The 12,601-nt window shown below is 41.3% G+C and overlaps 1 protein-coding gene across 2 annotated transcripts in view; it reads left to right on the forward strand.

The window, feature by feature from the left end:
• Positions 1 to 12,601, forward strand: part of SPAG9 (sperm associated antigen 9) — a 109,112-nt gene that overhangs the window by 24,148 nt on the left and 72,363 nt on the right. The window contains exon 4 of one of the 2 annotated variants that reach the window (XM_066613339.1): positions 9,651 to 9,748. In XM_066613339.1, coding sequence (XP_066469436.1) covers positions 9,651 to 9,748 — 98 coding nt within the window. Of the gene's footprint in view, positions 1 to 9,650; positions 9,749 to 10,567; positions 10,729 to 12,601 lie in introns of those variants that run through there. The other variant, XM_066613340.1, reaches the window with a different exon arrangement.

Raw genomic sequence — 12,601 nt, forward strand, 5'->3', positions numbered from 1 at the left:
GAACAATTAGACATGGCTGGATTAGGCCTTACCAATATTTGCGAGCAATATAGGCTGATAATTCTACTAGACATATGTTTGATGCCAAAACAATACTCGGAGTGATTTGAGGATATAGTTTTGTTGACCTTTACTAAGTATTGCCAATTACATCTTATTAGAAATACTTCACAATGATTCTGAGTTTCATAAGATAAAATTAACATGTGCAATTTATGAAGGTTTAACAACTTTATAAATGTACAGCAAGTATGTTCAACTTCTGGGAAGAATAATGGCAAAAATTGGATTCCTAAAGACTACAGAACAGCTACACTCCTGCACCAACCTGTGGATGTAGTGCTATAGGACTGGTGCTATGCTTTCACCCCTGCTAACTGGGCGCCTTTTAAAGTGATGTCCTCGTATATTTAGCAGAGGGAGAGCAATGTCCATCTTCACCCCAGCATAGCATCCTTTCTGTGACTACTGCTAGAGTTTTTCTCTGCATCTTTTGTGAGCCCTTTTGGAGCAGGGAACCATTGACTTATTTATTTAGCTATGTAAACTGCTTTGTGAACTACTTTTTGATGAAAAGTGGCATAAGTATTCTTACTATTTTGATTAGCATCTGATCTGAAAAGTTGAAACTAGCATCTACCCGTGAACATTGACAAATGCTCCTTCAATAAATAACTGAATTAAAACAAATAACCTTCAGTTTTACAGGTATCTTAAAGGTGACCACTTAGTCCTGAGGATATCTGTTTTGGGCTGGTTTATCCCCAATACAACAAATGCTAATGAGAAATCAACTATGAATTAGGATGTCACTTTGCAACCAACAAGTGACCAGGATGCAAAGGATTATGTATGGGTTCTATCTGTACCTGCTTGTGCAGTTATGAATACAGCAGTGCAAATCTTGACAGATTTAAACCTATCATAGTTTAGGAGGAAATGAAAGGAGGCTTTGGAAGGCAAGGTATGCGATGGGGGAAAGGGCAGACCAAGAGGGGTGAGAGAGAGAGAGAGACTGCCAAGGTGCTGGTGGAGCCCAATTATCATGAGGGCCACTTTCAGCAGCACCACTTTTGCTGTCACTTTTCAGAGCACCTTTAGGCTATGAGCTGTGAAGTGATGCCTCAGCAGAATCAGTACTGTTGAAAGGGTGGTCTGTGTGATCATTGGGCTCTCTCAGCTTGATGATTGGGCTCTCCCATATATTGAAATTATGGTCAAATTTCCATATTTTATGTTTTTTCCTTTGCAACTGAGTTCCTTCATGGGAACAAAGTGATCATTTCTGGCCATCATCTGTTTAATGACAACACTTCCTGCTTGTAACTTCCTCAACCCTCAACAGGCACTATAAATGATATTTAACTCACTGTTTGAAGCAAGTTTGACACCCCTATTCTAGTGAAAAACACAGGCCATTTTTTATTGTAACAAATATTGTAACAGGAGTGTGTAGTGTATACACACTCCTGTTACAATATTTGTTACAATAAAAAATGGCCTGTGCTTTTCACATTTATTTTAGATATTTGGATTAATGTCTAAGAAAGCACCCATGGAGGCTCGCATTTGATGTCTGCAATGAAACAAAACAATTGGCTTGATTCCTCCTTCTCACAGGCCGTTGATGTCCCGTGAAGGCCAGTCTAAGCCTTTTAGATTGCAGTCCAGAGCATTCTTCGGGATGGCACAAGTCCCAGAACTTGCCCAGACCCAGGACTATTGGAAATGGGGCTGTAAGGCACATCTCCGACAACTTGAGAGTTGGCAGGGCCAGTGTGATGATGCATGTGGTCCAGTGGAGACCAAATCAAGCTTCTGTGCAGCTCTGGGACAGTGACTTTGTGCCAGCTGAGGGCAACTGGCATGGGGGGTTTGGGAGGGTGGGTGGGTGGACTGGGCCTGGGAGAGGGCTGGGACCAGACTCTAGCACTTAGGCTGGATCCCCCACAACCCCCCCCCCAAATACCAGGCTGCTTGGATTTATGCCAGCAATTTTGCTGGCACAGATCCAAGTAGCCTCATTGAGGTGGCTGTCATGCAGTGTGGGCTAAGGGCAGATAAATCTCCTTACTTCGAGTTGCACTGGATCCACCTCCAACCCTGTGCTGGATATAGCACAGGCCAACCAGTGTGCCTGTTCCAGTGCAGGGTGACATTGGGCTGCCTAAGACACAGAAGCAGGTGGAAGTACTGATAATGGTTTTTGACTTGCTGGCCTCATTTCTGCTCCTCCTATTCACATGGCAGGAATGATTTAGTTCTTTCTCTGTGTTAAAATTAAAACTGCAGAATTTGAATTGTCCGTTTTTTCATCTTACATTGGTTATTAAACCCTTGTGTACACTTGCAGTTAGTATACAGTGGGTTGTATCCAGACTGTAGCTTATGCAAGCACCAGCTGCCTTTCTCATGCTGCCTAGAGTTCATGCGGGGGGGGGCACACTATTTTGCTAATTTCCCTTTACAGATCTGCTCCAAGGGATCATGGGACCTAACACAGGAGGCTGGAATGCAGCATTGAGGGTAGGGTGAAGATTAGTGAAAACTGCTTGGGAAATGGTAGACTTGTTACCTGTGAGTTGCTACGTCAGAGTACAAATAAATGCTAATTATAGCTTTAACTTATGTGTTGGATGTCTTTGTATAGTGGAGGTATTGTCTTGGATATCAAGATTCTTGTTTCAACACAGTACAGTTACCTTGGAAACAAGACATTTAAATTGACATTGCACTTGGTGTCAGGACAACTACAGAGACTATTGTGGACACTTTAATGCTTGAAACTAAAGTATGCATGCATGCACTCTTGCTCTCACTCTTTTTTCCCCTTCTCTCTTTGTATTCTGGAGTCTGGGCCAGGGGAACGAGAAAGTTTGTGATACTGTAATTCATGAGAAAAAGTGCTGAACGCTTTACGATTTGCTTAGAATAGCAGAAATTTGATATTTGTCCCATGATTTCTGCTGAGCACTTCTAAAACTCTTTGATTTTCACTAAAAGGATATTGGAATTGTAAATGCCTAGGAAAAATCCTCTTAGGTTTTCCTACAGGGTTCCTGGTAAAACTGAAAAGGTTCGCATCTGGTTTAAACCTGTCCCCCCATAACATAGAATTTCGTATTAACAGTTTTGTATTGTATTGTCTTGTATTCTAGTTGGCAACCTTCAGTCTCGAAAGACTATGGTATCGCGCTCTGAAAGGTGGTTCTGGAACAGCGTCTAATGTGGCTGAAAAGGCCGATTTGGGAGTGACAATCCCTTCCACACTGGGAGCAAGTGCAGTCTGTCCCTGGCCTGTCTCCCTGGCTATGGGCCTTCCTTCTTTGCCTCTTAGCCTCAGACTGTTGGCCAAGTGTCTCTTCAAACTGGGAAAGGCCATTTTGCACAGCCTGCCTCCAAGCGGGCCGCTCAGAGGCCAGGGTTTCCCACTTGTTGAGGTCCACTCCTAAGGCCTTCAGATCCCTCTTGCAGATGTCCTTGTATCGCAGCTGTGGTCTACCTATAGGGCGCTTTCCTTGCACGAGTTCTCCATAGAGGAGATCCGTTGGGATCCGGCCATCATCCATTCTCACGACATGACCGAGCCAATGCAGGCGTCTCTGTTTCAGTAGTGCATACATGCTAGGGATTCCAGCACGTTCCAGGACTGTGTTGTTTGGAACTTTGTCCTGCCAGGTGATGCCGAGAATACGTCGGAGGCAGCACATGTGGAAAGCATTCAGTTTCCTCTCCTGTTGTGAGTGAAGAGTCCATGACTCGCTGCAGTACAGAAGTGTACTCAGGATGCAAGCTCTGTAGACCTGGATCTTGGTATGTTCCGTCAGCTTCTTGTTGGACCATACTCTCTTTGTGAGTCTGGAAAACGTGGTAGCTGCTTTACCGATGCGTTTGTTTAGCTCGGTATCGAGAGAAAGAGTGTCGGAGATCGTTGAGCCAAGGTACACAAAGTCATGGACAACCTCCAGTTCATGCGCAGAGATTGTAATGCAGGGAGGTGAGTCCACATCCTGAACCATGACCTGTGTTTTCTTCAGGCTGATTGTCAGTCCAAAATCTTAGGCCTTGCTAAAACGATCCATGAGCTGCTGGAGATCTTTGGCAGAGTGGGTAGTGATAGCTGCATCATCGGCAAAGAGGAAGTCACGCAGACATTTCAGCTGGACTTTGGACTTTGCTCTCAGTCTGGAGAGGTTGAAGAGCTTTCCATCTGATCTGGTCCGGAGATAGATGCCTTCTGTTGTAATTCCAAAGGCCTGCTTCAGCAGGACAGCGAAGAAGATCCCAAACAAGGTTGGTGCAAGAACACAGCCCTGCTTCACGCCGCTTCGGATGTCAAAGGGGTCTGATGTGGAGCCATCAAAGACAACAGTGCCCTTCATGTCCTTGTGGAAGGATCTGATGATGCTGAGGAGCCTGGGTGGACATCCAATCTTGGGGAGAATCTTGAAGAGGCTATCCCTGCTGACCAGGTCGAAAGCCTTCGTGAGATCTATGAAGGCTATAAAGTGTGGCTGCAGGAGAAATGCAGGGAATGTCTTGTATTAACAGTTCAGTAAATATCTTAAATTGACGTGATGTAGTAAACTTCTAGAGCAGGGATGGGCAAACAAAAACTTACATTTCAAAGTTGAATAAATTTACATAAATGAATGTATTGGAGACAGAACTTATATGAATGAATGAATTTTACTGAGCTTATTTGTGATACACACGAGAGCTGTAATACAGGCATGTAGAACCACATGAGAACTATGAACTGTTTGCCACACACCTCTTGCACAGTGAAAACAAGCCAGACCAGAAACACATGGGGACATAAGTTGTTCAGAGGCAAGGGGAGGGGGGTTCAAAATAATGCCCAGGGAAAAGCAGAAAACATATGGAGATTATAAAAGGCCTTCTCTAACTCCCTGACCTGGGGAGCCCTGCAGGTGCTCGCACAGGGCTCCCCGCACACAGGGACGGCTGCTGTAGGGACTGGAGGGTGTACCCTAGTCCTTGCAGCCCCATCAGAAGGGAAAGCGGAGCGATCGTGCTCCGCTTCCGGTTTTGCAGAGTGGGGTGCATTTGCTCCGCTTTCACTTTTCCTGACCTGGGGAGCCCTGCCGAAGGATGCACAGGGCTCCCCGCATCCCCGGGAGGCTGCAGGAGTCTTGGGCAAGTGCACCCAAGCCTGTGCAGCCCCCCTGAGCGGTGCGATCCGCTGCTTTCTCCTGGCTGCTCCCGGCCCTTAAGGGGGCAGAGGCCAGGACCTACCCCTGGGCCAGAAGCTTACTGGAGACTGGTGGCTCCCTGCAGGCTGGATTGGGGGTCCCCAAGGCTACAAATTACCCCGGGCTGGGATTTGCCCACCCCTGCTCTAGAGTAATATTGTATTATAAGCCCTATTGAGCACTTTTAATGGAAATGTGGAATAGATATAGTTTAAAACTTATCATTAAAATGCTGTATTTTTTGCATCACTTCTTGACTTTAACCCATTTTTGCCCGACCCACAGGTTACACATTTGGTTCTTTTTGGTTATATGCAGCTTTGGGCAGAAGTTATAGTAGGTGACCTTTAACACAGTGTAATTCAAAGTATTCTACTCAGAGTTCTATTAAAATCTTATTTGCCCTTGTTATGATCACAGCATTTTAATGTGAATGCATATGCTAAAACTTTTTGGAAGTTGGATGGGTGGGAGGGCTATTGAAATACAATAAGTATGTGTAACATTGTTGATGAAATTAGTCAATCTAGTAAAAGAAGAACTTCTGGAATTTTATTATATTGCATTTCAATGTTAAAGACATTTGGGTAACATTAGGCGATATCCTGGGTTAGGTTAATTGGAGTCATTTTATTTTTGGTATTGAAGTTGAAATATTCAGTACTAGATTGTATTTATAGCAAGAAAGTAACTTCCATAGGGTTACAACCATGTATCATGAAAGACTGATGACATGATGACTGAAATGTGAACTTTAATATATGCAGCTACCTGCTGTGTAGAAAAGGCAGTTTCTCTATCCTTCAGAAAATTTGTTACTGTAGGGCTCCAATGGAAGCTTCTTCTGGGAGCTATGTCAGCCCATTCAAGATGCAGAAGAAGAAGCTTCTGAACGTCCATCATGGTGGAGGGTACTTCAGGACGAACGCAACTGCAGTAATTGAAGCTTGAGCATGATCTGATCTACTGGAGCAGTGCAAATGTGCCTTGTCTTGTATGATTACTACAATATCAGTCACAAATGGATGTGCGCTAGTGATCCAGAGTAAATGAGAAGTAACTGGGTGATGCAGTACTGGTTGAAAAATGTAAGCAGGTGACATTTTGTGAGAAGTTTGTAGTAATCTTCATGCTTCCAGAATTATGAATGTGTGTCTCTTGGACAGCTAGATGTTAAAACTGGTCTGAAACTGGCACATCTTAACACTTCATTGTCAATTCCTCGTGGCTGTGCCATAATTGAAACCTTTTTGATCCTTTTTGGATAAAAGTTTTCACACAAGGTGAAGAAGAACATTTATGTGCCTGTGAAAACACCCGAAGAACATAGAGATAAAACAAATTTTTAAAAGTATAAAAAATTTTATAAATTCAACTTCGGTCATTGAAGACTTGCTACAATAAGATACTTTAAAATAGTGTTCCTTCAAATTATACATAGACTAGATAGTTTCAATTTTTTAAATTGTTGTGAATAAATGATAGACAAAATACTCATTTTGTGAGTATGTATGGATGGGAGAAAGGTGATATGTAAATGGAATCAATAAATCCATAGTTTATGTATTATCCCCCGCCTGGCAGACCCTAAAGGTGAAAAGATTTTCAAATTTTCCTTCAATGCATTTTAAAATAAAATAGCAAAATGGATGAAGACAGATAAAATTCTGTTTTTATTATGCAAAATGTTAAGAAATTAGGTGTTGGATCAGCTGCTGATGCCAATAAAAGCTCAAGACATCAGAAAAACAATTTTAACATTAAGACTTCTTACAGCACAGCTATATGTAAGTGTTGTATATTTTGATTCCCTCTTATTCATTTTGGAGCAAGTAATGTAGAACTAACTTGTGTGGTTTAGAGCTTATCCTAAAATGCCCTTGAAGGCTGGAAAAACAATCTTTTAGCATATTGAATGACCAGAGTGTGACATAATCTGATGTGATAGCATGTTGTGCTGTAAATAGTTTGATCCCAGAAAGAGAGATTTGAACCAGTTACGTTGTTTTCAGTTTTCTTGTTATTGGTTCTGTTATGAATGTAATTGCATTAAAATGTTATCTGTTGAAAGATTTGTGCATTGATGCTAAGGTTGTGTTCCTTCATGCTCAGCCACTTTTTAAGCACTTTTTGATCACTAAATGGTTTTAAGAAATTTGATGCTTTTTAAAGGCGTAGCCTAGTCCTTTGGATTTGTAGCTTTATACCTCTTTTTACCCTATATCGCTGGTGCCCAAACCCCAGCCTGGGGGCCATTTGCGGCCCATGGGGAGCTCCCAGTCGCCAATGAGCCTCTGGCCCTCTGGAGACTTGCTGGAGCCTGTACTGGCCTGACGCGACTACTCTCAGCACGACGGCCGATGGTTTGACCCCTTGTGTGAGCTGCAGACCGAGGGCTCCCTCCACTGCTTGCTCTTTCATGCCTGTGGAGCAGCGAACGAAAGGCCGACCTTGCTTTGTGCAAGGTCTTTTATAGGCCTTGAGCTATCGCGAGACCTTCATTCAGTCATATGTTTCATCTCTAATATACTCATTTACATTTAAAATTTGAATAAGTTTACAAAAAGCAATTATTTTTCCCCAGCCCCCAACACAGTGTCAGAGAGATGATGTGGCCCTCCTGCCATAAAGTTTGGGCTCCCCTGCCGTCTATCAAGGCTGGAAATCTCTTTGGACTTGCATCTAAATTTCAGGATAAATTTTTAGAATACATATTCTGAGAACACAGAGGAGAAAAATCTTAACAAGATACTTAAGCCCTGTTGCACATACTTTACCTGCCTAGAAAGTGAACAAACAGTGTGCAGCTTCCATCCCCTTGAGATGAGTAAATTAATGTGACTCTAATACATCTCTGACCTAAACCTAGTTGGTAGGACCCATAGTTCCCTCTTTCTCCAGAAGGAGGACTTCTAATTCTGGAGAAAAGGGATCTGTGGATGCCACTCAGTGTCTTTAGTTCTAATTTATTGTAATGAATCAAATAGTATTGTTTACCAGTATTTTAAGAAACTGAAGAGTATATTTCTTACTGCTTTCAGCACACAAAAATAGAATTAACCGTATCTTCCTGAATTAGCCTGGATCTTGTGATGCTCAAAAGCAGGAGTGTCCAAATTTTTTGTCAGGAGGGCCACATCATCTCTCTGACACTGTGTCGGGGGTCAGGGAAAAAAAGAATTAATTTACATTTAAAATTTGAATAAATTTACATAAGTTAATGAATATATTAAAGATGAACTTATATGAATGAATGAAGGTCTTGCAATATCTCAAGGCTGATAAAAGGCCTTGCACAAAGCAAGGTTGGCCTTTCCTTTCCTTTGCTGCCGCTGCTGCATCACAGATGTGAACAAGCAGTGGAAGGAGCCCTCATCCCACCGCTCACATGAGAGGAAACAGTTGCCCTCATGCTGTATGACTGAGGAAGTCATTCCCCCTCAACTGGCTCACTACAATATGGGGATATTTACCTTTATAGGGTGGTTATAAGAATTCTTGACAATAGATGTGAAGTATTTTGAACACTCATTATTCAAATACTTATAAGCAATAGTCAGGAGTTCATTTCAAAATGGGGAGGGGGATGAGCACATACTGAATTGTTTTTTAGCCTCCTAAAGTTCTGACCTGGAAATATAGTATTAATTTCTACCTAATAATCTGTGGATGATTTCTTCTTGCAAAATAATCGATTTTTACTTTTAATCATGTATCAGGCTTGTTCTTAGTTATGGCTTTGTTTCATAAATAATACTTTAATACCAAAATGTATAAGTGCATTAAATGTATAATTTAATGTATACATTTGCACAAATGTATAAGTGCAGATGTATACAATATGTGTAAGTGCATTAAAATTTGCATTAAAATAGTTTGTGTCTGGTCTTTTATTCATATATTCTAAAAGGAGGACCAGGGTAAAAATATGAGAGTATGGTGTCAGTTTCTCTGTGTACACAAAGACAGGGCAAAATCACCTGCTACGTTTTTTCTCAGTTTACTGTGGTATTTCTTCCATTCAGTCTTTTGGTTATTGCTTTTTCTGTGGACTCCACACGGGTGAAAAACTTGGTGTTGTGCTGTGAACTAATATTTATGTATAAGGTTGGGGGTAGTAATCAACATTGATGTGGTGACCTTGAAGTCTGCATCAGTGCCCATGATCAATGAATTGCCCTCTAAAGGCCGGTTGCTAAGGCGGTTACTATGCTAGATGGGGAGGGGGGGCAAAAGTGACTGCATGTGAGCAAAGATTTAACTAAAATGGTAAAAAGTTTTGATACATCAATTTGCCTTATGAAATAACTTAAATTCATAAACCATATAATTGAGGTTTATCAAACAACCAACGTCTCTAATTTACACTTAAATAGGTATGGAGTGGTTGTAATAAATAATTCTTAGTTTTATTTTTCCCTTTTTTATTAACAGATGATTCATAATTACATGGAACATTTGGAAAGAGCCAAAATTCATCAACTGACAGGAGCTGGTGAACAGCTAGAGCCCATCATGCACAGTAGACTTAGGTAAGGTATACTGACATTTTGCCCCGATAGCTACTTATATCTTTAAGATATTGTACTTTTGTCTTTTTCAACTGCATTGGAATATTTTGTATGATAGGAATGTACAAAGGGAATGTAGAAGTCTGTGAAGGGAAAATGGTTTTGTTCTTGAAACAGCACAAAACCTAAATGCAATTATCTGCTACTGCATCAGATGCAAGACCATACATTCATATAGAGTTGGTGTAGCAGGAGTTCTTGCTTTTGTCCTCAAAACAGAGTCACAAGCAGCAGTTAAAAGGCTATCGGTGAAAGAATTTGAAATAACTGACAATCCAGTCCTACGCATTGAGAAATGAGGTTCCATGGGGTTCAGTGGAACCTACACCCAGATGAGCATGTGTAGGATTGTAGCCTGAATCACATTTGTATGCTTTGTACTTCTGTGCACATGTTCATGAGAGAACACCTCTTTAAAGCTTTTTGAATACATTATGTAGATGTTGGTGCTTCCCATCCAATGAACCAGGGCTGAGCTACAAAGGTTTGAAGTGATGTGGAGAGGAAAGCGGCTAACAAGCCTGCTTGTGTCTTGAGGTTGCTGCATCAATACTGGGAAGAAGAGAAACCGCTCTATGGTGGTTTTTTTCCTTGCTAGGTGGGGGAGGAGAGTGAGGTGATGTCATTTTTCTTTGGAGCTGCTGCAGAAGAGAGTGGAAAGCTGCTGCCGATGGCATTGTTTTTGTGGCAGCAGCTGAATGACAGACTTTCACTACAAAGATACTCCCTTGTCCCCTGTGTAGCCTGGGTTCCTGCATTTCACCATGCCAGCGCAGCGCCATGAGTCCTGGATGCATGCTGCTATTTGTGTTTGGCTTCGTTGGCGGGGCGGTGGTCATTAATTCAGCTATTTTAGTGTCTCTTTCTGTTTTGCTGCTTGTGCACTTTTCTATATCCACTGGTGTGCCAGCTGTGACGCAGAACTTACCAAGGATTCTCAGGTATTCTGATCACTGAATCTTCACCGTTTTGTGTCCTTTGTTCTTGGCTTTCCCGGTATTTTTCTTTTTCTGGAGAAAGGAGACGGCGGGATGCTGATTTCAGATCTGAATTTCAGCATTTCTGGAGCTGTTTGTTTAAAGCACAAAATGGGATTTTCGTTGTGTGTTCATCTGAGACGACAAAGCCAGTTGTGTTCTTGAGAAACCAATATGCTTTTTATTACTGTATCTTTATAAATGACATAAAAGTGCTATGTGAAAACATTGTGGACAAAGCGTGCATTCACTGTATTGTCAGGTGCCTGACAAATACTGCCTTGCTTCTGTGGCAGCTTAGGCCTTTCATTTGTTCAGTTTGTGTGTTACTCCAGAGAATTCTGCAGAATCTGCTAGTGGATAGTCTCTCTCTCTCTAGACGAACTATTCCTATTGCCTTTTTGCAGCTGTTTGTAAATTAATTCCTGGGATGTTGAGTCGCTTTATATATTCTAGCATGAAAAAATACGATTTAAATACATTATTATAAAATTTTATATTATTAGTGCACTCTTTTCCATCAAGTTTGTCTCAGTTGTGAGAATTGGAAAAAAAACTGTATTCCTAGCATGTTGAAACACATGAAGTAGCACAGCTTTCTGAAAACTTCTGTGACATTGAAGTCTAAATTTGATACAGTTGGACAATTCAATTATATTTTGTATGAAAGGAGAGTTTGCAAGTGTGCATATAAAGAAAATGTGAGCATAACTATCACAGCTTAATTGAATTTTTCTAGCTGAAGTATATTACATGATATATAGAAAAATTGTTAGAACTAGTTTCTTTTTATAATGGATAGTTTTTAATAGAATGAATTCATACAGGTAATTTTGGCTTCTACTTTCAGTAAAAATTCAGTGAGTCGTATATCTTTAAGAATAGTAATGTGACCAAATAGGCATGTACCATAAATTGCCCTCCTCCCTAAGTCTGGAGTTAACTCTAGCATGGAGAGGGGTGTCAGCATAGATTTCTCCTATAGTTTTTTACTTCTTGGATTACCCAGGTAGCATAAGGTGCAGCACTGCTGCTGCTCTTGCAACACCAAAGTAATGTAAGAAAATAAATGTAATCAGATTTGGTTAATATTAAGGGGGAACAAACTGCAAACTGATAAAGAACATGAAGAGAAGTTATTGTATGAAAAAAGTAAAACTCGCATTGCTTTTAAAGAAAAAAGTTGAGTCTTACACAGGTAGACTTGAAAAGGTTGTACAGTATATTAAGGTCAGAACTCAAATTTTATGTTTGCCTAAAGCAGGGGTGCCCAAACCCCTGCCTGGGAACCACTTGCGGCCCTCAGGGACTCCCAATCCAGCCCACAGGGAGCCCCCAGTCTCCAGTGAGCCTCTGGCCCTCCGAAGACTTGCTGGAGCCCGTGCTAGCCCAACACAACTGTTATCAGCATGGGGGCGACTGTTTGACCTCTCACATGAGCTGTGGGCCGATGGCTCCCTCCACTGCTTGCTGTTTCAAGTTTGTGATACAGCAGTGGCAGCAAAGGAAAGGCCGACCTTGCTTTGTGCAAGGCCTTTTATAGAACTTGAGCTATTGCAAGACCTTCATTCATTCATATAAGTTCCATCTCTAATATATTCATTTATGTAAATTTATTCAAATTTGAAATATAAATTCTTTTTTTTCCCAACACAGTGTCAGAGAGATGATGTGGCCCTCCTGCCAAAAAGTTTAGACACCCCTGGCCTAAAGCATAAAGAATTTGGTTGCAAACATGTTAGCTATGTTTCAGCAGTTGACAATTAACTTCTACTTTAGTGGGTCAACGATTAATTTATGTTGAATCAATGCTATATCTTCTGATACAGAGTTTTCA

Source organism: Tiliqua scincoides, chromosome 2 (genome assembly GCF_035046505.1).
Source record: "Tiliqua scincoides isolate rTilSci1 chromosome 2, rTilSci1.hap2, whole genome shotgun sequence".
NCBI classification, from domain to species: Eukaryota; Metazoa; Chordata; class Lepidosauria; order Squamata; family Scincidae; genus Tiliqua; species Tiliqua scincoides.